Raw genomic sequence first — 25,536 nt, 5'->3', positions numbered from 1 at the left:
TTTTCGTCATGGAGGACAGAGAAGGTGAGATCTCTGTCCATCCTTCTAATGGATTTTGTTTTGTTTTAATTAGTTGTTGGGTTTTTTTTGTGTGTTCCGCGAAAGTTTAGCCGGGGATGGAGCGGAACCAACGGTGTGCCACCCGAATCCGGAGTCGAGCCGCCGGTACCACCACCACGAGTAATGATTTCCTGGCTCACTGCTCAGTTTATCGGGCTTCTGGGGGCCGGGTGTTTACAGCTCGTTCTGACCAGAACTACTGAATAAAACATTTAAAACCCGGAGCCCTCGAACACAGCGCCTCTCCCGGGTTTATTTCGGGAGCGATGCTGTAATAGTGTTAATAGAGCTCTGCCAGCAGGCCGAGCCTGGCCAGCACCCGCAGGGAGACTCCTGGACAGCTCAGCCTGCTGCAGGGAGAGGCGTCAGTGGGGCCAGCAGGGGGCGCTCACCCTGCGGGCTGTGTGGCTCCTGATGCCCCAGTACAGTGACGGGGACACTAGACTGGAAACGGGCGCAATCCTTCGGATAAGACGTCAAACCAAGGTCCTGACTCTCTGTGGTCATTAGCAATCCCAGGGCGTCTCTCGAGAGGAGTAGGGGTGTTACCCCAGTGTCCTGGCCAAAGTTCCCCCTCGCCTTTACCCATCATGGCCTCCTAATAACCCCCCTCTCTGAACTGGCCTCATCACTCTGCTCTCCTCCCCACTGAGAGCTGGAGTGTGGCAGCGGACTGGAGATCTTGCAGGTGGGGCACACCCTGCTGATGGTGGAGGGGATCCCCACATCCTGTCCAGCGCCCTGAGAGGAGTGTCCAGAGAAGTGCTGTATTAACTGTAAGGAATTATTATTATTATTATTATTATTGTTAAATCTTGTTATCCTCTGAGAAGCATATTGATAATATTGCTGATGTTTTTATCTGAGAAATTAGGAGGGGGGTAGAGAGGGGTTCAGATGTCCTGTTTACATGCCCAGCTGCACACGAGAGGAGCAGAGGAGCCCCTCATGTTTCAGAGTTGAGCAGTAAACAAGCTGAATGCACCCTGCAGCTGAGCTTGAAGAGGAGGAGCTGAGGAACTGAGTCTCTTCAGTCTGGAGGGAGTGTCCTGCGCTGACAGGCTGGAGGAACTGAGTCTCTTCAGTCTGGAGGGAGTGTCCCGCGCTGACAGGCTGGAGGAACTGAGTCTCTTCAGTCTGGAGGGAGTGTCCCGCGCTGACAGGCTGGAGGAACTGAGTCTCTTCAGTCTGGAGGGAGTGTCCCACACTGACAGGCTGGAGGAACTGAGTCTCTTCAGTCTGGAGGGAGTGTCCCGCACTGACAGGCTGGAGGAACTGAGTCTCTTCAGTCTGGAGGGAGTGTCCCGCACTGACAGGCTGGAGGAACTGAGTCTCTTCAGTCTGGAGGGAGTGTCCCGCACTGACAGGCTGGAGGAACTGAGTCTCTTCAGTCTGGAGGGACTGACAGGCTGGGGCTCTGAGCTGCTCTGTGCTTCAGAGGCTCAGGCCTGCAGTTTCCTGGTCGCTCTGCGGTCTCTGGAGTTACTTCAAACCGCAATGACAGAGCTCTAAGCTGCAGGAGGCGTTGCCCTTGGAATCCCAGTAGTCTCAGCGTGCACTCTCCCAGTGTCCCAGCTCTCGGACTGGGCGTCCCGCTGTCCGAACAGTCCTCAGGCCCGTGAGGAGTGAGGCTGTCCCGTCCGAACAGTCTCTCGCCAAGAGCAGGAGTCTCCTCTTGCTTCTGTGCTCTCACTCAGCAGTGAGTGAGCAGTGAGCTGTCACACTGTCTGTGGTGACTGTCTGCTGTTTCCTGACTCTGCCCTCCTCGTGTTCAACACTCTGTAAAAACAGTAACAGGAGCTGATCAGTTTAACACTGTGTAGCTCAGTGTGCTGATTTCCAGTCCAGACCCCTGACTCTCCCAGTCCAGACCCCAGTCTCTCCCAGTCCAGACCCCAGTCTCTCCCAGTCCAGACCCCAGACTCTCCCAGTCCAGACCCCAGACTCTCCCAGTCCAGACCCCAGTCTCTCCCAGTCCAGTTACAGATACAGAGACACACTATATCTGCCAGTTCTCTGCAGTTCCTCACGTCACGCAGCTCTTAACCTCAGCTACAAAAACTGACCAGAAATACTGTGTTTTTTAGCTGTGACTTCAGCAGAAGCAGCAGATGAGCAGCGATCAGGCCTGTATCAGAGAAGCGTGCATGATCTGCGTTTGCAGAAGCAGGCACGCCCCTCAGTGTTATGAAGAAACTTGGTTTCCTGTTTCTCTGTGTATCAGACTGATGAAACATCATCAGTAGAGTTTCTTCATCTTCAACTCTTTCACAGTTTAACAGCTCACAGGCATCTGAAGCCTATAGTAGGTATAGAGTGTTTCTCTTCTCTGCTACCAGCTACACAAGAGTGTCAGCCTGTGCTGTGTGTTAGTGTGCTGTCACGACACACAGGAGTGTCAGCCTGTGCTGTGTGTTAGTGTGCTGTCACGACACACAGGAGTGTCAGCCTGTGCTGTGTGTTGAGTGTGTCTGTGTCTGTACCCCAGCCTCCCTGTCCTCTCCTCTCCCCAGCGCCCTGCTGCGTGTTGAGTGTCTGTGTCTGTACCCCAGCCTCCCTGTCCTCTCCTCTCCCCAGCGCCCTGCTGTGTGTTGAGTGTGTCTGTGTCTGTACCCCAGCCTCCCTGAGCTCTCCTCTCCCCAGCGCCCTGCTGTGTGTTGGGTGTGTCTGTGTCTGTACCCCAGCCTCCCTGAGCTCTCCTCTCCCCAGCGCCCTGCTGTGTGTTGAGTGTGTCTGTGTCTGTACCCCAGCCTCCCTGAGCTCTCCTCTCCCCAGCGCCCTGCTGTGTGTTGAGTGTCTGTGTCTGTACCCCAGCCTCCCTGTCCTCTCCTCTCCCCAGCGCCCTGCTGTGTGTTGAGTGTGTCTGTGTCTGTACCCCAGCCTCCCTGTCCTCTCCTCTCCCCAGCGCCCTGCTGTGTGCTGAGTGTGTCTGTGTCTGTACCCCAGCCTCCCTGTCCTCTCCTCTCCCCAGCGCCCTGCTGTGTGTTGAGTGTCTGTGTCTGTACCCCAGCCTCCCTGAGCTCTCCTCTCCCCAGCGCCCTGCTGTGTGTTGAGTGTGTCTGTGTCTCTACCCCAGCCTCCCTGAGCTCTCCTCTCCCCAGCGCCCTGCTGTGTGTTGAGTGTGTCTGTGTCTGTACCCCAGCCTCCCTGAGCTCTCCTCTCCCCAGCACCCTGCTGTGTGTTGAGTGTGTCTGTCTGTACCCCAGCCTCCCTGTCCTCTCCTCTCCCCAGCGCCCTGCTGTGTGTTGAGTGTCTGTGTCTGTACCCCAGCCTCCCTGTCCTCTCCTCTCCCCAGCACCCTGCTGTGTGTTGAGTGTGTCTGTGTCTGTACCCCAGCCTCCCTGTCCTCTCCTCTCCCCAGCGCCCTGCTGTGTGTTGAGTGTGTCTGTGTCTGTACCCCAGCCTCCCTGTCCTCTCCTCTCCCCAGCGCCCTGCTGTGTGTTGAGTGTCTGTGTCTGTACCCCAGCCTCCCTGTCCTCTCCTCTCCCCAGCACCCTGCTGTGTGTTGAGTGTGTCTGTGTCTGTACCCCAGCCTCCCTGAGCTCTCCTCTCCCCAGCGCCCTGCTGTGTGTTGAGTGTCTGTCTGTACCCCAGCCTCCCTGAGCTCTCCTCTCCCCAGCGCCCTGCTGTGTGTTGAGTGTGTCTGTCTGTACCCCAGCCTCCCTGAGCTCTCCTCTCCCCAGCGCCCTGCTGCGTGTTGAGTGTGTCTGTGTCTGTACCCCAGCCTCCCTGTCCTCTCCTCTCCCCAGCGCCCTGCTGTGTGTTGAGTGTCTGTGTCTCTACCCCAGCCTCCCTGTCCTCTCCTCTCCCCAGCGCCCTGCTGTGTGTTGTGTCTGTGTCTGTACCCCAGCCTCCCTGTCCTCTCCTCTCCCCAGCGCCCTGCTGTGTGTTGAGTGTGTCTGTCTGTACCCCAGCCTCCCTGACCTCTCCTCTCCCCAGCGCCCTGCTGTGTGTTGAGTGTGTCTGTGTCTGTACCCCAGCCTCCCTGAGCTCTCCTCTCCCCAGCGCCCTGCTGTGTGTTGAGTGTGTCTGTCTGTACCCCAGCCTCCCTGTCCTCTCCTCTCCCCAGCGCCCTGCTGTGTGTTGAGTGTGTCTATGTCTGTACCCCAGCCTCCCTGAGCTCTCCTCTCCCCAGCGCCCTGCTGTGTGTTGAGTGTGTCTGTGTCTCTACCCCAGCCTCCCTGAGCTCTCCTCTCCCCAGCGCCCTGCTGTGTGTTGAGTGTGTCTGTGTCTGTACCCCAGCCTCCCTGAGCTCTCCTCTCCCCAGCACCCTGCTGTGTGTTGAGTGTGTCTGTCTGTACCCCAGCCTCCCTGTCCTCTCCTCTCCCCAGCGCCCTGCTGTGTGTTGAGTGTCTGTGTCTGTACCCCAGCCTCCCTGTCCTCTCCTCTCCCCAGCACCCTGCTGTGTGTTGAGTGTGTCTGTGTCTGTACCCCAGCCTCCCTGTCCTCTCCTCTCCCCAGCGCCCTGCTGTGTGTTGAGTGTGTCTGTGTCTGTACCCCAGCCTCCCTGTCCTCTCCTCTCCCCAGCGCCCTGCTGTGTGTTGAGTGTCTGTGTCTGTACCCCAGCCTCCCTGTCCTCTCCTCTCCCCAGCACCCTGCTGTGTGTTGAGTGTGTCTGTGTCTGTACCCCAGCCTCCCTGAGCTCTCCTCTCCCCAGCGCCCTGCTGTGTGTTGAGTGTCTGTCTGTACCCCAGCCTCCCTGAGCTCTCCTCTCCCCAGCGCCCTGCTGTGTGTTGAGTGTGTCTGTCTGTACCCCAGCCTCCCTGAGCTCTCCTCTCCCCAGCGCCCTGCTGCGTGTTGAGTGTGTCTGTGTCTGTACCCCAGCCTCCCTGTCCTCTCCTCTCCCCAGCGCCCTGCTGTGTGTTGAGTGTCTGTGTCTCTACCCCAGCCTCCCTGTCCTCTCCTCTCCCCAGCGCCCTGCTGTGTGTTGTGTCTGTGTCTGTACCCCAGCCTCCCTGTCCTCTCCTCTCCCCAGCGCCCTGCTGTGTGTTGAGTGTGTCTGTCTGTACCCCAGCCTCCCTGACCTCTCCTCTCCCCAGCGCCCTGCTGTGTGTTGAGTGTGTCTGTGTCTGTACCCCAGCCTCCCTGAGCTCTCCTCTCCCCAGCGCCCTGCTGTGTGTTGAGTGTGTCTGTCTGTACCCCAGCCTCCCTGTCCTCTCCTCTCCCCAGCGCCCTGCTGCGTGTTGAGTGTGTCTGTGTCTGTACCCCAGCCTCCCTGAGCTCTCCTCTCCCCAGCGCCCTGCTGCGTGTTGAGTGTGTCTGTGTCTGTACCCCAGCCTCCCTGTCCTCTCCTCTCCCCAGCGCCCTGCTGCGTGTTGAGTGTGTCTGTGTCTGTACCCCAGCCTCCCTGTCCTCTCCTCTCCCCAGCGCCCTGCTGTGTGTTGAGTGTGTCTGTGTCTCTACCCCAGCCTCCCTGTCCTCTCCTCTCCCCAGCGCCCTGCTGTGTGTTGAGTGTCTGTGTCTGTACCCCAGCCTCCCTGTCCTCTCCTCTCCCCAGCGCCCTGCTGTGTGTTGAGTGTGTCTGTCTGTACCCCAGCCTCCCTGTCCTCTCCTCTCCCCAGCGCCCTGCTGTGTGTTGAGTGTGTCTGTCTGTACCCCAGCCTCCCTGTCCTCTCCTCTCCCCAGCGCCCTGCTGCGTGTTGAGTGTGTCTGTGTCTCTACCCCAGCCTCCCTGAGCTCTCCTCTCCCCAGCGCCCTGCTGTGTGTTGAGTGTGTCTGTCTGTACCCCAGCCTCCCTGAGCTCTCCTCTCCCCAGCGCCCTGCTGCGTGTTGAGTGTGTCTGTGTCTGTACCCCAGCCTCCCTGTCCTCTCCTCTCCCCAGCGCCCTGCTGTGTGTTGAGTGTCTGTGTCTCTACCCCAGCCTCCCTGTCCTCTCCTCTCCCCAGCGCCCTGCTGTGTGTTGAGTGTCTGTGTCTGTACCCCAGCCTCCCTGTCCTCTCCTCTCCCCAGCGCCCTGCTGTGTGTTGAGTGTGTCTGTCTGTACCCCAGCCTCCCTGACCTCTCCTCTCCCCAGCGCCCTGCTGTGTGTTGAGTGTGTCTGTGTCTGTACCCCAGCCTCCCTGTCCTCTCCTCTCCCCAGCGCCCTGCTGTGTGTTGAGTGTGTCTGTCTGTACCCCAGCCTCCCTGACCTCTCCTCTCCCCAGCGCCCTGCTGCGTGTTGAGTGTGTCTGTGTCTGTACCCCAGCCTCCCTGTCCTCTCCTCTCCCCAGCGCCCTGCTGTGTGTTGAGTGTGTCTGTGTCTCTACCCCAGCCTCCCTGTCCTCTCCTCTCCCCAGCGCCCTGCTGTGTGTTGAGTGTCTGTGTCTGTACCCCAGCCTCCCTGTCCTCTCCTCTCCCCAGCGCCCTGCTGCGTGTTGAGTGTGTCTGTGTCTCTACCCCAGCCTCCCTGTCCTCTCCTCTCCCCAGCGCCCTGCTGTGTGTTGAGTGTGTCTGTCTGTACCCCAGCCTCCCTGTCCTCTCCTCTCCCCAGCGCCCTGCTGCGTGTTGAGTGTGTCTGTGTCTCTACCCCAGCCTCCCTGTCCTCTCCTCTCCCCAGCGCCCTGCTGCGTGTTGAGTGTGTCTGTGTCTCTACCCCAGCCTCCCTGAGCTCTCCTCTCCCCAGCGCCCTGCTGCGTGTTGAGTGTGTCTGTGTCTCTACCCCAGCCTCCCTGTCCTCTCCTCTCCCCAGTGCTCTGCTGTGTGTTGAGTGTGTCTGTGTCTGTACCCCAGCCTCCCTGTCCTCTCCTCTCCCCAGCGCCCTGCTGTGTGTTGAGTGTGTCTGTGTCTGTACCCCAGCCTCCCTGAGCTCTCCTCTCCCCAGCGCCCTGCTGTGTGTTGAGTGTGTCTGTGTCTGTACCCCAGCCTCCCTGAGCTCTCCTCTCCCCAGCGCCCTGCTGTGTGTTGAGTGTCTGTGTCTGTACCCCAGCCTCCCTGAGCTCTCCTCTCCCCAGCGCCCTGCTGTGTGTTGAGTGTGTCTGTGTCTGTACCCCAGCCTCCCTGTCCTCTCCTCTCCCCAGCGCCCTGCTGTGTGTTGAGTGTCTGTGTCTGTACCCCAGCCTCCCTGTCCTCTCCTCTCCCCAGCGCCCTGCTGTGTGTTGAGTGTGTCTGTCTGTACCCCAGCCTCCCTGTCCTCTCCTCTCCCCAGCGCCCTGCTGCGTGTTGAGTGTGTCTGTGTCTGTACCCCAGCCTCCCTGTCCTCTCCTCTCCCCAGCGCCCTGCTGTGTGTTGAGTGTGTCTGTGTCTCTACCCCAGCCTCCCTGTCCTCTCCTCTCCCCAGCGCCCTGCTGTGTGTTGAGTGTCTGTGTCTGTACCCCAGCCTCCCTGTCCTCTCCTCTCCCCAGCGCCCTGCTGTGTGTTGAGTGTGTCTGTCTGTACCCCAGCCTCCCTGTCCTCTCCTCTCCCCAGCGCCCTGCTGCGTGTTGAGTGTGTCTGTGTCTCTACCCCAGCCTCCCTGTCCTCTCCTCTCCCCAGCGCCCTGCTGCGTGTTGAGTGTGTCTGTGTCTCTACCCCAGCCTCCCTGAGCTCTCCTCTCCCCAGCGCCCTGCTGCGTGTTGAGTGTGTCTGTGTCTCTACCCCAGCCTCCCTGTCCTCTCCTCTCCCCAGTGCTCTGCTGTGTGTTGAATGTGTCTGTGTCTGTACCCCAGCCTCCCTGTCCTCTCCTCTCCCCAGCGCCCTGCTGTGTGTTGAGTGTGTCTGTGTCTGTACCCCAGCCTCCCTGAGCTCTCCTCTCCCCAGCGCCCTGCTGTGTGTTGAGTGTCTGTGTCTGTACCCCAGCCTCCCTGAGCTCTCCTCTCCCCAGCGCCCTGCTGTGTGTTGAGTGTGTCTGTGTCTGTACCCCAGCCTCCCTGTCCTCTCCTCTCCCCAGCGCCCTGCTGTGTGTTGAGTGTCTGTGTCTGTACCCCAGCCTCCCTGAGCTCTCCTCTCCCCAGCGCCCTGCTGTGTGTTGAGTGTGTCTGTGTCTCTACCCCAGCCTCCCTGAGCTCTCCTCTCCCCAGCGCCCTGCTGTGTGTTGAGTGTGTCTGTGTCTGTACCCCAGCCTCCCTGAGCTCTCCTCTCCCCAGCGCCCTGCTGTGTGTTGAGTGTGTCTGTCTGTACCCCAGCCTCCCTGAGCTCTCCTCTCCCCAGCGCCCTGCTGTGTGTTGAGTGTGTCTGTGTCTGTACCCCAGCCTCCCTGTCCTCTCCTCTCCCCAGCGCCCTGCTGTGTGCTGAGTGTGTCTGTGTCTGTACCCCAGCCTCCCTGTCCTCTCCTCTCCCCAGCGCCCTGCTGTGTGCTGAGTGTCTGTGTCTGTACCCCAGCCTCCCTGAGCTCTCCTCTCCCCAGCGCCCTGCTGTGTGTTGAGTGTCTGTGTCTGTACCCCAGCCTCCCTGAGCTCTCCTCTCCCCAGCGCCCTGCTGTGTGTTGAGTGTGTCTGTCTGTACCCCAGCCTCCCTGTCCTCTCCTCTCCCCAGCGCCCTGCTGTGTGTTGAGTGTGTCTGTCTGTACCCCAGCCTCCCTGTCCTCTCCTCTCCCCAGCGCCCTGCTGCGTGTTGAGTGTGTCTGTGTCTGTACCCCAGCCTCCCTGTCCTCTCCTCTCCCCAGCGCCCTGCTGTGTGTTGAGTGTGTCTGTGTCTCTACCCCAGCCTCCCTGTCCTCTCCTCTCCCCAGCGCCCTGCTGTGTGTTGAGTGTCTGTGTCTGTACCCCAGCCTCCCTGTCCTCTCCTCTCCCCAGCGCCCTGCTGCGTGTTGAGTGTGTCTGTGTCTCTACCCCAGCCTCCCTGTCCTCTCCTCTCCCCAGCGCCCTGCTGTGTGTTGAGTGTGTCTGTCTGTACCCCAGCCTCCCTGTCCTCTCCTCTCCCCAGCGCCCTGCTGCGTGTTGAGTGTGTCTGTGTCTCTACCCCAGCCTCCCTGTCCTCTCCTCTCCCCAGCGCCCTGCTGCGTGTTGAGTGTGTCTGTGTCTCTACCCCAGCCTCCCTGAGCTCTCCTCTCCCCAGCGCCCTGCTGCGTGTTGAGTGTGTCTGTGTCTCTACCCCAGCCTCCCTGTCCTCTCCTCTCCCCAGTGCTCTGCTGTGTGTTGAGTGTGTCTGTGTCTGTACCCCAGCCTCCCTGTCCTCTCCTCTCCCCAGCACCCTGCTGTGTGTTGAGTGTGTCTGTGTCTGTACCCCAGCCTCCCTGAGCTCTCCTCTCCCCAGCGCCCTGCTGTGTGTTGAGTGTGTCTGTGTCTGTACCCCAGCCTCCCTGAGCTCTCCTCTCCCCAGCGCCCTGCTGTGTGTTGAGTGTCTGTGTCTGTACCCCAGCCTCCCTGAGCTCTCCTCTCCCCAGCGCCCTGCTGTGTGTTGAGTGTGTCTGTGTCTGTACCCCAGCCTCCCTGTCCTCTCCTCTCCCCAGCGCCCTGCTGTGTGTTGAGTGTCTGTGTCTGTACCCCAGCCTCCCTGTCCTCTCCTCTCCCCAGCGCCCTGCTGTGTGTTGAGTGTGTCTGTCTGTACCCCAGCCTCCCTGTCCTCTCCTCTCCCCAGCGCCCTGCTGCGTGTTGAGTGTGTCTGTGTCTGTACCCCAGCCTCCCTGTCCTCTCCTCTCCCCAGCGCCCTGCTGTGTGTTGAGTGTGTCTGTGTCTCTACCCCAGCCTCCCTGTCCTCTCCTCTCCCCAGCGCCCTGCTGTGTGTTGAGTGTCTGTGTCTGTACCCCAGCCTCCCTGTCCTCTCCTCTCCCCAGCGCCCTGCTGTGTGTTGAGTGTGTCTGTCTGTACCCCAGCCTCCCTGTCCTCTCCTCTCCCCAGCGCCCTGCTGCGTGTTGAGTGTGTCTGTGTCTCTACCCCAGCCTCCCTGTCCTCTCCTCTCCCCAGCGCCCTGCTGCGTGTTGAGTGTGTCTGTGTCTCTACCCCAGCCTCCCTGAGCTCTCCTCTCCCCAGCGCCCTGCTGCGTGTTGAGTGTGTCTGTGTCTCTACCCCAGCCTCCCTGTCCTCTCCTCTCCCCAGTGCTCTGCTGTGTGTTGAGTGTGTCTGTGTCTGTACCCCAGCCTCCCTGTCCTCTCCTCTCCCCAGCGCCCTGCTGTGTGTTGAGTGTGTCTGTGTCTGTACCCCAGCCTCCCTGAGCTCTCCTCTCCCCAGCGCCCTGCTGTGTGTTGAGTGTGTCTGTGTCTGTACCCCAGCCTCCCTGAGCTCTCCTCTCCCCAGCGCCCTGCTGTGTGTTGAGTGTCTGTGTCTGTACCCCAGCCTCCCTGAGCTCTCCTCTCCCCAGCGCCCTGCTGTGTGTTGAGTGTGTCTGTCTGTACCCCAGCCTCCCTGTCCTCTCCTCTCCCCAGCGCCCTGCTGTGTGTTGAGTGTCTGTGTCTGTACCCCAGCCTCCCTGAGCTCTCCTCTCCCCAGCGCCCTGCTGTGTGTTGAGTGTGTCTGTGTCTCTACCCCAGCCTCCCTGAGCTCTCCTCTCCCCAGCGCCCTGCTGTGTGTTGAGTGTGTCTGTGTCTGTACCCCAGCCTCCCTGAGCTCTCCTCTCCCCAGCGCCCTGCTGTGTGTTGAGTGTGTCTGTGTCTGTACCCCAGCCTCCCTGAGCTCTCCTCTCCCCAGCGCCCTGCTGTGTGTTGAGTGTGTCTGTGTCTGTACCCCAGCCTCCCTGAGCTCTCCTCTCCCCAGCGCCCTGCTGTGTGTTGAGTGTGTCTATGTCTGTACCCCAGCCTCCCTGAGCTCTCCTCTCCCCAGCGCCCTGCTGTGTGTTGAGTGTCTGTGTCTGTACCCCAGCCTCCCTGAGCTCTCCTCTCCCCAGCGCCCTGCTGTGTGTTGAGTGTCTGTGTCTGTACCCCAGCCTCCCTGAGCTCTCCTCTCCCCAGCGCCCTGCTGTGTGTTGAGTGTGTCTGTGTCTGTACCCCAGCCTCCCTGTCCTCTCCTCTCCCCAGCGCCCTGCTGTGTGCTGAGTGTGTCTGTGTCTGTACCCCAGCCTCCCTGTCCTCTCCTCTCCCCAGCGCCCTGCTGTGTGCTGAGTGTCTGTGTCTGTACCCCAGCCTCCCTGAGCTCTCCTCTCCCCAGCGCCCTGCTGTGTGTTGAGTGTCTGTGTCTGTACCCCAGCCTCCCTGAGCTCTCCTCTCCCCAGCGCCCTGCTGTGTGTTGAGTGTGTCTGTCTGTACCCCAGCCTCCCTGTCCTCTCCTCTCCCCAGCGCCCTGCTGTGTGTTGAGTGTGTCTGTGTCTCTACCCCAGCCTCCCTGTCCTCTCCTCTCCCCAGCGCCCTGCTGCGTGTTGAGTGTGTCTGTGTCTCTACCCCAGCCTCCCTGAGCTCTCCTCTCCCCAGCGCCCTGCTGCGTGTTGAGTGTGTCTGTGTCTCTACCCCAGCCTCCCTGTCCTCTCCTCTCCCCAGTGCTCTGCTGTGTGTTGAGTGTGTCTGTGTCTGTACCCCAGCCTCCCTGTCCTCTCCTCTCCCCAGCGCCCTGCTGTGTGTTGAGTGTGTCTGTGTCTGTACCCCAGCCTCCCTGAGCTCTCCTCTCCCCAGCGCCCTGCTGTGTGTTGAGTGTGTCTGTGTCTGTACCCCAGCCTCCCTGAGCTCTCCTCTCCCCAGCGCCCTGCTGTGTGTTGAGTGTCTGTGTCTGTACCCCAGCCTCCCTGAGCTCTCCTCTCCCCAGCGCCCTGCTGTGTGTTGAGTGTGTCTGTGTCTGTACCCCAGCCTCCCTGTCCTCTCCTCTCCCCAGCGCCCTGCTGTGTGTTGAGTGTCTGTGTCTGTACCCCAGCCTCCCTGAGCTCTCCTCTCCCCAGCGCCCTGCTGTGTGTTGAGTGTGTCTGTGTCTCTACCCCAGCCTCCCTGACCTCTCCTCTCCCCAGCGCCCTGCTGTGTGTTGAGTGTGTCTGTGTCTGTACCCCAGCCTCCCTGAGCTCTCCTCTCCCCAGCGCCCTGCTGTGTGTTGAGTGTGTCTGTGTCTGTACCCCAGCCTCCCTGAGCTCTCCTCTCCCCAGCGCCCTGCTGTGTGTTGAGTGTGTCTGTGTCTGTACCCCAGCCTCCCTGACCTTTCCTCTCCCCAGCGCCCTGCTGTGTGCTGAGTGTGTCTGTGTCTGTACCCCAGCCTCCCTGAGCTCTCCTCTCCCCAGCGCCCTGCTGCGTGTTGAGTGTGTCTGTGTCTGTACCCCAGCCTCCCTGTCCTCTCCTCTCCCCAGCGCCCTGCTGTGTGTTGAGTGTGTCTGTGTCTGTACCCCAGCCTCCCTGAGCTCTCCTCTCCCCAGCGCCCTGCTGTGTGTTGAGTGTGTCTGTGTCTCTACCCCAGCCTCCCTGTCCTCTTCTCTCCCCAGCGCCCTGCTGTGTGTTGAGTGTCTGTGTCTGTACCCCAGCCTCCCTGACCTCTCCTCTCCCCAGCGCCCTGCTGTGTGTTGAGTGTGTCTGTCTGTACCCCAGCCTCCCTGTCCTCTCCTCTCCCCAGCGCCCTGCTGTGTGTTGAGTGTGTCTGTGTCTCTACCCCAGCCTCCCTGAGCTCTCCTCTCCCCAGCGCCCTGCTGTGTGTTGAGTGTCTGTGTCTGTACCCCAGCCTCCCTGAGCTCTCCTCTCCCCAGCGCCCTGCTGTGTGTTGAGTGTGTCTGTGTCTGTACCCCAGCCTCCCTGAGCTCTCCTCTCCCCAGCGCCTTGCCTCATTCTCCGCTCTTGTCTGTCAGAAGCAGTGTGGTTTCCTGTGCTTCATGCTCTGAGCACTTCCTCAAACTCTTCTTCACTCTCATAGGAGCTGACAGACCTCTCCCTCAACATGGCCCCACTCTGCGTTCTTCTCGTCTTCCTGGCTCGTGAGTGCTCCCTTCTTTCCTGCTTTCGCCCTGAGGCGCTCCCTCTCTCCTGTTCTCCTGTCTCCCGCCTGTCTCCCGCCTGTCTCCTCACTGTCTCTGTGAGTTAGTGCTGTCTCTCTGTCTCTGTGTCAGTGGGGGTGTCTTTCACTTGCTGTTTCACCAGAGCTGTCATGTCTCTCAGCGACTCTCTGTCACTGTGCGTCAGTGTGTGTGTGTCAGTGTGTCAGTGTGTCAGTGTGTCCAGTGTGTCCAGTGTGTCCAGTGTGTCACTGTGCGTCAGTGTGTGTGTGTCCAGTGTGTCCAGTGTGTCCAGTGTGTGTCCAGTGTGTCCAGTGTGTCCAGTGTTTCACTGTGTGTCAGTGTGTGTGTCCATTGTGTCCATTGTGTCCATTGTGTCCATTGTGTGCAGTGTGTGCAGTGTGTGCAGTGTGGCAGTGTGGCAGTGTGGCAGTGTGTGCAGTGTGTCACTGTGTCACTGTGCGTCAGTGTGTGTGTGTCCATTGTGTCCATTGTGTCCATTGTGTCCATTGTGTGCAGTGTGTGCAGTGTGTGCAGTGTGTCAGTGTGTCAGTGTGTCAGTGTGTCACTGTGCGTCAGTGTGTGTGTGTCCAGTGTGTCCAGTGTGGCAGTGTGTCACTGTGCGTCAGTGTGTGTGTGTCCAGTGTGTCCAGTGTGTCCAGTGTGTGCAGTGTGTGCAGTGTGTCAGTGCTTGTGAACAGTGTGAGGCAGTGAGCTCACAGTCTCTACTGTATGTATTTATTCCCAGGTCTGTCTGGACACGCTGGAGCTCAAGGTCAGTGTCTCAGTGTCTCTCACTATCTCAGTATTCAGTGTCTCAGTGTCTCTCAGTGTCTCAGTGTCTCTCAGTCTCTCAGTATTTCAGTATCTCAGTGTGTCTCAGTATCTCGGTGTCTCTCAGTGTCTCAGTCTCTCAGTGTCTCAGTCTCTCAGTATCTCGGTGTCTCAGTCTCTCAGTATCTCAGTGTGTCTCAGTCTCTCAGTGTCTCAGTGTCTCTCAGTCTTTCAGTATTTCAGTATCTCAGTGTGTCTCAGTATCTCAGTGTCTCTCAGTGTCTCAGTCTCTCAGTATCTCGGTGTCTCAGTCTCTCAGTATCTCAGTGTGTCTCAGTATCTCAGTGTCTCTCAGTGTCTCAGTGTCTCTCAGTCTCTCAGTATTTCAGTATTTCAGTGTCTCAGTGTCTCAGTGTCTCTCAGTATCTCGGTGTCTCTCAGTGTCTCAGTCTCTCAGTATCTCAGTGTGTTTCAGTATCTCGGTGTCTCTCAGTCTCTCAGTATGTGACTGAACATGCGTGTGTTCAGTCATTACAGCCCTCCGACAACTCATCAGCTCATCATTTTAAACATCAGCTGTTGTGCTCAGGGTAGTTTCTGCCTTCCATTATCTTGTCAACTGCAAATGAACCAAAAACTGCAAATGAACCTGTTCTGGATACTGATTTCAGCACAACAGAGAGGAGCTCTAGAGTCACAACATCTGAGACGATATTTCTTTTGGTAGTTAGGAGCTAATGGATCCGAGCATCGCATCCAGCTCATCCCACAGTTTCTTGAAAGTAATCAGGGCATCGGGTTTCAAATCATAGCTATTAGTTCATCTGTTCCACACTCCCGCCACCCTTTGTGTAAAGATGCGCCTCTTGTTCTGTTTCTGCTGGTTTCCCTGTTGGTTCTGCTGAGGTCCCCGGTACTGACCGTGTGAGCACCCTTGAGAATTAGGAATGCTTGGGTCAGGTCCTGTCTCTCTTTTCAACAACAGAGATTCAGTGTCTTCGGCCTGCTGCTGCGGGACATGTCTTTGTGCCTGATAGTTATAACATCCACATTGTGTACATTGTCCCCCTGTTTTCATCACATCCAGTAGCTGAAAGTACACAGTGTTTTGGTGCCTTTAAACTTCCTTGTAGACAGTCACGTGACTACCCGAAAAAAACCGGCGCTATACTGTATCTCAGTATTTCAGCCAGGAGGACTACAGGACTTACTGTAGCAAAGGCACCGATACCTGCGTCTTCAGGGATCAGGGTGTGCCCTCAGGCTGTCCTGTACACCAGGCAGTGACCAGACACACACCAGTACACAGACTGTGACCTGGTCGTGCTGTGTTCGCAGGGACGAGCACTGTCAATGCAAAGACAGGGGTAAGGACCGGCTTTTAAGACCTTAGATGTATGTTCAGTTCTATTATCTGAAAATACAAATATATTTCCAATATTTCCGCGGCCTGCATGTGTGAGACGGTAGTGTCTCCAGTGTTGTTTTGTGGTTGTGTTATGAGCTACCTGGGTCAACTTTTAAAACACCCTGGTTCTTTTTCACATTTATGATTTTTTATGCATAAAAAAGATATAAAAATGGTGTTGTAATACAGGAAGTGTTCTGGCGAGGTTCAGACAGCTGTTGCCTGAAATCAAAGAGTTCTCTGAGAGGCATATAAAGATCGCGCTGGACTGTTTTCTCTGTCACTGTGTTAAACTCCCAGTCTTGTCTTTGCCTGTAGCCAGCAGTGCAGTGTGTTATACTGAGGACAGGAGCAGTGAAGAGTCCTGGGCAGCACCAGAGAAATGAGACACAGAGCTCTAACACCCCTGTCAGTGCTGCTCAGGACCTGTGTTTGCTCTGTTGACAGGGGAGCTGCAGAAACCAGTGGTCAGTGTGGAGATCTCGAAGATCTCCAGTGAAGGACGTGTCTTTATCACCTGTGAGACTCCCAGCTCTGTCAATGTTACCAGCTGTAACCTGTACTCTGGAGACACACAGCAGCCACACAGATCAGTGAAGAGTAGAAGAAAGAGCTGTGTGTTTGATGAGAGTGTGAGCGATCTGAGCAGTGAGGTGAGCTGTGACTACAGTGTGGGTACAGACCCCAGCACTCTCTCTCCACGCAGTGACAGATACATCATACCAGGTGAGTCTCTGATCCCTTTCCTACACTGAGACACATCCTGAGAGCTGTACTCACTGCCTGTGTTCATGAACAGTAATAACCCTAACGCAGCACACATCCTGTAATAACTACACCCTGACACTCTCCCAGAACACATGATAACAACCCCCTGACTGTCTCTGTTCCTGTGACAGATATTAACACACCCTGACTGTCTCTGTTCCTGTCACAGATATTAACACACCCTGACTGTCTCTGTTCCTGTGACAGATATTAACACACCCTGACTGTCTCTGTTCCTGTCACAGATATTAACACACCCTGACTGTCTCTGTTCCTGTCACAGATATTAACAACCCCCTGACTGTCTCTGTTCCTGTGACAGATATTAAGACACCCTGACTGTCTCTGTTCCTGTGACAGATATTAACAACCCCCTGACTGTCTCTGTTCCTGTGACAGATATTAACACACCCTGACTGTCTCTGTTCCTGTCACAGATATTAACACACCCTGACTGTCTCTGTTCCTTTGACAGATATTAACACACCCTGACTGTCTCTGTTCCTGTCACAGATATTAACAACCCCCTGACTGTCTCTGTTCCTGTGACAGATATTAAGACACCCTGACTGTCTCTGTTCCTGTGACAGATATTAACAACCCCCTGACTGTCTCTGTTCCTGTCACAGATATTAACACACCCTGACTGTCTCTGTTCCTGTCACAGATATTAACACACCCTGACTGTCTCTGTTCCTGTGACAGATATTAACACACCCTGACTGTCTCTGTTCCTGTCACAGATATTAACACACCCTGACTGTCTCTGTTCCTGTCACAGATATTAACACACCCTGACTGTCTCTGTTCCTGTCACAGATATTAACAACCCCCTGACTGTCTCTGTTCCTGTCACAGATATTAACACACCCTGACTGTCTCTGTTCCGGTCACAGATATTAACACACCCTGACTGTCTCTGTTCCTGTGACAGATATTAACAACCCCCTGACTGTCTCTGTTCCTGTCACAGATATTAACACACCCTGACTGTCTCTGTTCCTGTCACAGATATTAACACACCCTGACTGTCTCTGTTCCTGTGACAGATATTAACAACCCCCTGACTGTCTCTGTTCCTGTGACAGATATTAACACACCCTGACTGTCTCTGTTCCTGTCACAGATATTAACAACCCCCTGCCTGTCTGTATTTCCAGGTCACTCACAGAGACCAGGCATCAGTGTGAGTCAGTCACAGATCCCTAAAGGAAGTTCTGTCACTGTTACCTGTGAGGCTCCTGAGTCTGTGAAAGAAACCAGCTGTGAGCTGTACAGACACACAGATCCCAGTGTCTTCATGACTCTGAAAGTCTCAGGGAATGAGTGTCATTTCACTGTGACTGGGACAGAGCTTCTTCGGGAACTGAGACCGACTGGGCTGTACACCGACATTGATCTGAGCTGTGAGTATAGAGACTCAGTCTCTCGCTCACAGCGCAGTAACAGGACCACAGTACAGGTGCTGGGTGAGTGTTTTAATAAGTCACTTCACTGTGCTGTTTGTATGTCTGTGTCACAAACACATTTATACCAGTCTCCAATGTATGCTGTCATAAACAATGTCAGAGAGGAACAGAAAGCTCATTACACTTAATTTCTGTGAAGAAGAAAGAGTTCTGGACCAGCTGTGATGTGTTGATGAAAATGAGAATCCAGTGAAGTTTGGATTCAGGCTCACTGGAGTTGGGTTGGGAGAGACAGCTGTCCGGGGTGGATCAGGATCCGGGTTTCTGATCCGGTTCTAGTGCAGCTTGTGTCCCAGGGGACACAGATCCGACTCAGGAAACCCAGAGGAATGAGGCTACCATCAGGATCATCAGACTAGTATCTTTGTTTCCTTTGGATGAGACGTAAAACCGAGGTCCTGACTCTCTGTGGTCATTAACAATCCCCGGGCGTTTCTCGGAAGGAGTAGGGGTGTAACCCCGGCATCCTGGCCAAATCTCCCCCTGGTCTGTACCAGTCGTGGCCTCCTAATAACCCCCATCTCTGAACTGGCTTCATCACTCTGCTCTCCTCCCCACTGAGAGCTGGTGTGTGGGGAGCGGACTGGTGCACTATGGCTGCCGTCGCATCATCCAGGTGGGGCTACACACTGGTGGCGGTGGAGGGGATCCCCATTACCTGTAAAGCGCTTTGAGTGGAGTGTCCAGAAAAGTGCTATATAAGTGTAAGCAATTATTAATTATTATAATTATTATTATTATTTTACAGTCTCGCACTGTAACACAGGCTCCTGCATGGGCTCCACTGCCTGTTGCTCCTGATGATCAGATGAGTTCCCTTCCTGTGTGGGGGCGGCCTGTGATACCAGGCTCAGTGGTGTTACACAGTGTCACAGGAACCCCTCCTGAGGGCTGTTCTTCTGGTAAATCTGTCTTGAGAGTTCAGTTTGAACTGTTAGTTTACAGTAGGTTGTGAAGCTCGCTGTGTTTCTCAGGACACCAAAACAAGACAACACTAAAGCTCACGATGAAGAACCTGACTGCTGTGTCCTGCAGATATCCCGAAGCCTGAGCTGAGAGTGAGCCCTGCAGTGGTCAGAGAGACAGACTCCGTGGAGCTGAGCTGTGAGGGGCCTCAGTCTGTCTCTGTGTCTCACTGCTCCTTCTACACCGAGGGAGAGCGACTCAACGAGAGTCACCCAGCCTGCCGGAGGACCCTCACTGGGGCTCGGCTGGCCACCGGGGGGCGCCGCAGTGCGGTCAGGAGGGTCAATGTGACGTGTCAGTACACTGCGAAGACAGACTATTCAGAGTCTCCATCCCCTCGCAGCGACCCTGCTACAGTGACAGTGATGGGTAAGGACAGACTCTAACCTGCTCCAGTGCTTCCAGCAGTGACAGGGGTCCAGGCTTCTGGGGCCGATCTGTGCGGCTCTCCAGTCACGCCTGAGTGAATCGCTGGTCAGTCGCTGGTCTTTCTGGAGGGTGGGCACTGGGGGCAGCTGTGGGCAAGGGACACTGGCCAGCACGCAGCTTCCTCAGGGGAGCAGCTGAATTCCTCTCCACTGCGGCTCCTCCACTTCAGGCACGATTACTGTTGGAATCTGATGCTGTTTTTTAAACCATGCAGGTCTGATAAGTTAAAAACAGGACAATATGAATATGGACTTATATTCAGCTTTTCCTTTTCCTCTTGATGCAGAATCCTGTTTTGCTTCAAGGTTTTCTACAGGTAAAAATGTGTTAATGCACAGTAATATACTGTGATGTATAGTTAACTCTCTAGATGTCCTTCGTACATAATTACAGCAGGGCTCTTCTCTAATAGTATTGTTACTGTTTGAACTGTACATGTGCTGTAATGTCCAGTCAGTCACTGTGCAGATATGACGCTGTGTCTCACCTCTCGCTCAGGTCGATACTGTATGTCTTCTCTAACAGTCATGTCACTGTGTCCTCTCAGGTGAACTCTCTCTTCTGTCTCAGGTGAGCTGTCCAAGCCCACAGCTTCAGTGACTCCTGAGACGGTCAGTATCAGAGACACAGTTCAGAGAGGAGAGAGAGGTGAGAACAGCCTGAGCTCTTCTCTCACTGTCTGTGTGCTAGAGTCTCTGTTTCCCTGTCAATACCAGCAGCTCTGAGCTGAGCAGAGAGCTGAGAACAGCTTGAGCTCTTCTCTCTCTGTCTGTTTGCTAGAGTCTCTGTGTCCCTGTCAATACCAGCAGCTCTGAGCTGAGCAGAGAGCTGAGAACAGCCTGAGCTCTTCTCTCTCTGTCTGTGTGCTAGAGTCTCTGTGTCCCTGTCAATACCAGCAGCTCCGAGCTGAGCAGAGAGCTGAGAACAGCCTGAGCTCTTCTCTCTCTGTCTGTGTGCTAGAGTCTCTGTGTCCCTGTCAATACCAGCAGCTCTGAGCTGAGCAGAGAGCTGAGAACAGCCTGAGCTCTTCTCTCACTGTCTGTGTGCTAGAGTCTCTGTGTCCCTGTCAATACCAGCAGCTCTGAGCTGAGCAGAGAGGTAATAACAGCCTGAGCCCTTCTCTCACTGTCTGCTAGAGTCTCTGTAGGACAGAATGACCTGCTGTTCCCCTGTCATTGTGGAGACTGTACTGTAGCACAGAGCCCACAGAGCCCTGTAGGGTCTCTAAATTACCAGCAGAGAGCTCTGAACATGCTGGACACTTGCCCTGACCTCTGACCTCTCTGGACTGTCAGCACTGACCTCTGACCTTTCTGGAGTGTCAGTGCTGACCTCTGACCTCTCTGGACGTCACAACTGAGACAGACATTCTTTCTCAATTCGCTCTTCTTTTCCACAGGAGACCAGTCGCTGATGTGGAAGATTGGTGTCGCAGCTGGGCTCTTCCTCCTGGTGGGGGTGATGGTGATTGGACTGTGGTTTTGGCGCAGTGAGTATCTTTCTGACAGCACTGGGCTGTGTATCTGTACTGGTGTAGAGTCACTGGACTGTGTATCTGTACTGGTGTGAGATCACTGGGCTGGAGTCACTGGACTGTGGATCTGTGCTGGTGTAGAGTCACTGGACTGGAGTCACTGGGCTGTGTGTCTGTACTGGTGTGGAGTCACTGGACTGTGTGTACTGGTGTAGAGTCACTGGACTGTGGATCTGGACTGGTGTAGAGTCACTGGGATGTGTGTCTGTACTGGTGTAGAGTCACTGGATTGGTCTAGAATTACTATACTTGTATCTTATTACTGGAGTACATGTGAGTGTAATATATCAGTTTCTTTATTTGTCTTTTTCAGAGAGGAAGAATTCGAAAGGGTGAGGTCATCTTTCTCTCCATACCTTCCTGACTGATAAGGCTCATGTCTCATCCTGCTGTGTGAGCAGAGGGCAGTATCGATCCACAGGGAGCTTGATAACTCGTTTTATACCACTCCCAGTTCTGTGACAGACCGTTCAGTAGGTGCAAACACATGCTGCATGTACATATATCAGGAAACACTCCGCTCTGAAGGAAACCGCTGTCGGAAAGCACGTTCGGAGTAAGAAACTCCCGAAGCGGAGGTGAATTCTGAGGGTGTTTCTGGGAAGGTTAATAGTGGAATAATCAGTTCTTGCCACGATGTCAGTGATGCTGCTTGCCTGTCCCTGTTCGTGCTGGTCTGTGTGGATTCATGTCTCTTGTCTCCTGTCTGTGTCTCTGCAGGCGGTCTGCTTCCAGCGACGTCCCTGCAGACTCTCCGTGTAGGTACCAGTGCTGACCAGGAATATACCTGTGTGTCTGTTAGTACATTATATTACAGTGCAGTGTGGATCAGGCTCTGTAGATACAGTTCAGTGTGGATCAGGCTCTGAAGATACAGTACAGTGTGGACCTGCTCTGTAGATACAATACAGTGTAGATCAGGCTCTGTAGATACAGTACAGTGTGGACCTGCTCTGTAGATACAGTACAGTGTGGACCTGCTCTGTAGATACAGTACAGTGTAGATCAGGCTCTGTAGATACAGTAAAGTGTAGATCAGGCTCTGTAGATACAGTACAGTGTGGACCTGCTCTGTAGATACAATACAGTGTAGATCAGGCTCTGTAGATACAGTACAGTGTAGATCAGGCTCTGTAGATACAGTAGAGTGTGGATCAGGCTCTGTAGATACAGTACAGTGTGGACCTGCTCTGTAGATACAGTACAGTGTGGATCAGGCTCTGTAGATACAGTACAGTGTGGACCTGCTCTGTAGATACAGTACAGTGTGGATCAGGCTCTCTAGATACAGTACAGTGTAGACCTGCTCTGTAGATACAGTACAGTGTGGATCAGGCTCTCTAGATGCAGTACAGTGTGGACCTGCTCTGTAGATACAGTACAGTGTAGATCTGCTCTGTAGATACAGTACAGTGTGGACCTGCTCTGTAGATACAGTACAGTGTAGATCTGCTCTGTAGATACAGTACAGTGTAGATCTGCTCTGTAGATACAGTACAGTGTGGACCTGCTCTGTAGATACAATACAGTGTAGATCAGGCTCTGTAGATACAGTACAGTGTGGACCTGCTCTGTAGATACAATACAGTGTAGATCAGGCTCTGTAGATACAGTACAGTGTGGACCTGCTCTGTAGATACAGTACAGTGTAGATCAGGCTCTGTAGATACAGTAAAGTGTAGATCAGGCTCTGTAGATACAGTACAGTGTGGACCTGCTCTGTAGATACAATACAGTGTAGATCAGGCTCTGTAGATACAGTACAGTGTAGATCAGGCTCTGTAGATACAGTAGAGTGTGGATCAGGCTCTGTAGATACAGTACAGTGTGGACCTGCTCTGTAGATACAGTACAGTGTGGATCAGGCTCTGTAGATACAGTACAGTGTGGACCTGCTCTGTAGATACAGTACAGTGTGGATCAGGCTCTCTAGATACAGTACAGTGTAGACCTGCTCTGTAGATACAGTACAGTGTGGATCAGGCTCTCTAGATACAGTACAGTGTGGACCTGCTCTGTAGATACAGTACAGTGTGGATCAGGCTCTGTAGATACAGTACAGTGTGGACCTGCTCTGTAGATACAGTACAGTGTGGACCTGCTCTGTAGATACAGTACAGTGTAGATCTGCTCTGTAGATACAGTACAGTGTAGACCTGCTCTGTAGATACAATACAGTGTGGACCTGCTCTGTAGATACAATACAGTGTAGATCAGGCTCTGTAGATACAGTACAGTGTGGACCTGCTCTGTAGATACAGTACAGTGTGGATCAGGCTCTGTAGATACAGTACAGTGTGGATCTGCTCTGTAGATACAGTAAAGTGTAGATCAGGCTCTGTAGATACAGTACAGTGTGGACCTGCTCTGTAGATACAGTACAGTGTAGATCAGGCTCTATAGATACAGTACAGTGTGGACCTGCTCTGTAGATACAGTACAGTGTAGATCAGGCTCTGTAGATACAGTACAGTGTGGACCTGCTCTGTAGATACAGTACAGTGTGGATCAGGCTCTGTAGATACAGTACAGTGTGGATCAGGCTGTGGAGATACAGTATATAAAACTGTGCTATGTAGGCTAGTACCACCTAAAAGTCAAAGGAAGTCCTCTCTTCCCTCAGTGACAGTAGGTTCTCAATGTTAATGTGGACCAGAATGTGAATAGACTAAAATTCCTACAACTCGAGTTTATCAGTGACTGAGAAATCCTGTTTCTGTTGTCCCCTTGTGGTAAAAGATTTATTTTCTTACAGATGCTCTTGTCATGACTCCAGGCTCCAGCAATAATACAGTAAGTACAGTATAAAACTAGAATATAATTAACAAGACACTGTCGACTGATCTTACACTCCGTACAGAGTATTATACAGGAGTACTGACCCAGTACAGTCCCCTGAACTCACACTAGAGTATTATACAGGAGTACTGACCCAGTGCAGTCCCCTGAACTCACACTAGAGTATTATACAGGAGTACTGACCCAGTACAGTCCCCTGATCTCACACTAGAGTATTATACAGGAGTACTGACCCAGTGCAGTCCCCTGATCTCACACTAGAGTATTATACAGGAGTACTGGCCCTGTACAGTGATCTGATCTCACACTAGAGTATTATACAGGAGTACTGACCCAGTACAGTCCCCTGATCTCACACTAGAGTATTATACAGGAGTACTGACCCAGTGCAGTCCCCTGATCTCACACTAGAGTATTATACAGGAGTACTGACCCAGTACAGTGATCTGAACTCACACTAGAGTATTATACAGAAGTACTGACCCAGTACAGTCCCCTGATCTCACACTAGAGTATTATACAGGAGTACTGGCCCTGTACAGTGATCTGATCTCACCCTAGAGTATTATACAGGAGTACTGACCCAGTACAGTCCCCTGAACTCACACTAGAGTATTATACAGGACTACTGACCCAGTACAGTGATCTGAACTCACACTAGAGTATTATACAGGAGTACTGACCCAGTACAGTCCCCTGATCTCACCCTAGAGTATTATACAGGAGTACTGGCCCTGTACAGTGATCTGATCTCACCCTAGAGTATTATACAGGAGTACTGACCCAGTGCAGTGATCTGATCTCACCCTAGAGTATTATACAGGAGTACTGGCCCTGTACAGTGATCTGATCTCACACTAGAGTATTATACAGGAGTACTGACCCAGTACAGTGATCTGAACTCACACTAGAGTATTATACAGGAGTACTGACCCAGTGCAGTGATCTGATCTCACCCTAGAGTATTATACAGGAGTACTGACCCAGTGCAGTGATCTGATCTCACCCTAGAGTATTATACAGGAGTACTGACCCAGTGCAGTGATCTGATCTCACCCTAGAGTATTATACAGGAGTACTGACCCAGTGCAGTGATCTGATCTCACACTATTATACAGTATTGCTGATTGTGAAGTGTTGTGGAAGGGTGGAACAGTGTCATTGTACTGATGCTACTCGCTTGACTTTGGAAGTGCTGTGTTACACAGTATTTGTCGCTCTACCTCTGAAATGAATTCATTCATTTAGTTGTTTGTTCCTGTAATTTATCCAGACTACTTGGTTGGTCTCTGATCGCCTAAAAGAGCAAATTGCAGAGGCATGTAAGACATGTCCCAGTTCAGACGCTAGAAGGAACCTGTGTGCTGCCACAGCTGTTTCGCTGGCTGCTAGTGCCCGTCCGGGCTCTGTCTGTCGTTCACCGCGGCTGGGACTGAGCCGCTGAAGCTTTCACCCCTCTGAGCTCATCGGGCAGAGCAACCTCAGGCACGTCACTGCAACAGCTGTAGCTGCTCACAGGCACCGCGTGCTTCCGAGATCTGCTACAGTACGTCTCCGTAACCACCTGTCCGTCGGCCCGCAACTCTGTCTCTGTCTCCTGCAGGCTGCACAGGACGTCACGTACTGCACAATCCCAGATCTGCCCTCGCCTGCAGCTCACAGGCCAGTCCAGGCTGGACAAGACATCACCTACTCCACAATCTCAGATCTGCCCTCGCCTGCAGCTCACAGGCCAGTCCAGGCTGGACAAGACATCACCTACTCCACAATCTCAGATCTGCCCTCCTCTACATCATAAGGGCCAGGTCAGACAGCATAGGAGCACTGTGGGAGCAGAAGAGTTCACCTACTCACACAGACTGGACTGAGTCTTGTGAGCTGTACAGCTGTGCTCAGGCCTGTGTGTTGTGAGCTGTACAGCTGTGCTCAGGCCTGTGTGTTGTGAGTGTACAGCTGTGCTCAGGCCTGTGTGTTGTGAGTGTACAGCTGTGCTCAGGCCTGTGTGTTGTGAGTTGTACAGCTGTGCTCAGGCCTGTGTGTTGTGAGTGTACAGCTGTTTTATATGCACTTTTACTCAATAAATTGACAATTGAAGTGACGTGTTTTTGTTCCTAGAGTTTGTGTGTGCTTTGAAAGATTCTGGGCCTTGAAACTCCGTGATGTTGGTGAGTTTACAGACACAAGACATTTTTCTGGGTTTAATTGCATCTATACACAAGAGAGACAGAGGTTTCCAGGCTCTGCTCCGAGTTTAACTGGCAGACCTGACACTACTGGAATAAATCCTCTAGAAATCACATTTCTAGACTTTTATTAAACACTTCAAAAGCCTTTGTTACACAGGTGTTACACACGCTGTTGCTATGGTATATAATAGTCTTTTAAGAGATTATAGAGCTGGTATTATGACTATATTGCACTCTTGGGTATTAATATGAAGAGCACTTGGGATTTGTTTGCAATCCCGTGCTTATTCCAATAAAATCCTGGAGAATGACGTCTCCGATGGAACAGTCCAGCGCCCCGGTCCGGTCCGGTCCGGTCCGGTCCAGGGGGCTGCAGTCCCTGTTCAGTCCGGCAGGCGGCGCTCGGCTCCTCGCCCGCACCTG

The 25,536-nt window shown here is 54.4% G+C and overlaps 1 protein-coding gene across 2 annotated transcripts; it reads left to right on the top strand.

Annotated features, from left to right (window-relative positions):
• Positions 1–12,705: 12,705 nt before the first annotated feature.
• On the top strand, positions 12,706–25,022 carry LOC148816373 (uncharacterized). Of its 2 annotated transcripts, XM_088939682.1 has the most exons (11): positions 12,706–12,762; positions 13,529–13,555; positions 15,410–15,688; positions 16,891–17,199; positions 18,235–18,534; positions 19,165–19,242; positions 19,994–20,083; positions 20,442–20,460; positions 20,849–20,886; positions 22,884–22,921; positions 24,531–25,022. In XM_088939682.1, the coding sequence occupies exons 1-11, from the start codon at positions 12,726–12,728 to the stop codon at positions 24,723–24,725; spliced, it is 1,410 nt and encodes a 469-aa protein (XP_088795808.1). In that variant the 5' UTR covers positions 12,706–12,725; the 3' UTR covers positions 24,726–25,022. The 2 variants fall into 2 exon arrangements, with proteins under 2 accessions (XP_088795808.1, XP_088795809.1); XM_088939683.1 differs by lacking the exon at positions 19,165–19,242.
• Positions 25,023–25,536: the final 514 nt, after the last annotated feature.

Source organism: Atractosteus spatula, chromosome 22, assembly GCF_055471065.1.
Source record: "Atractosteus spatula isolate fAtrSpa1 chromosome 22, fAtrSpa1.hap1, whole genome shotgun sequence".
In the NCBI taxonomy this organism is placed as follows: Eukaryota; Metazoa; Chordata; class Actinopteri; order Semionotiformes; family Lepisosteidae; genus Atractosteus; species Atractosteus spatula.
The sequence above is the reverse complement of the archived record's forward strand: the minus strand, read 5'-3'. Positions and strand labels throughout refer to the sequence as shown.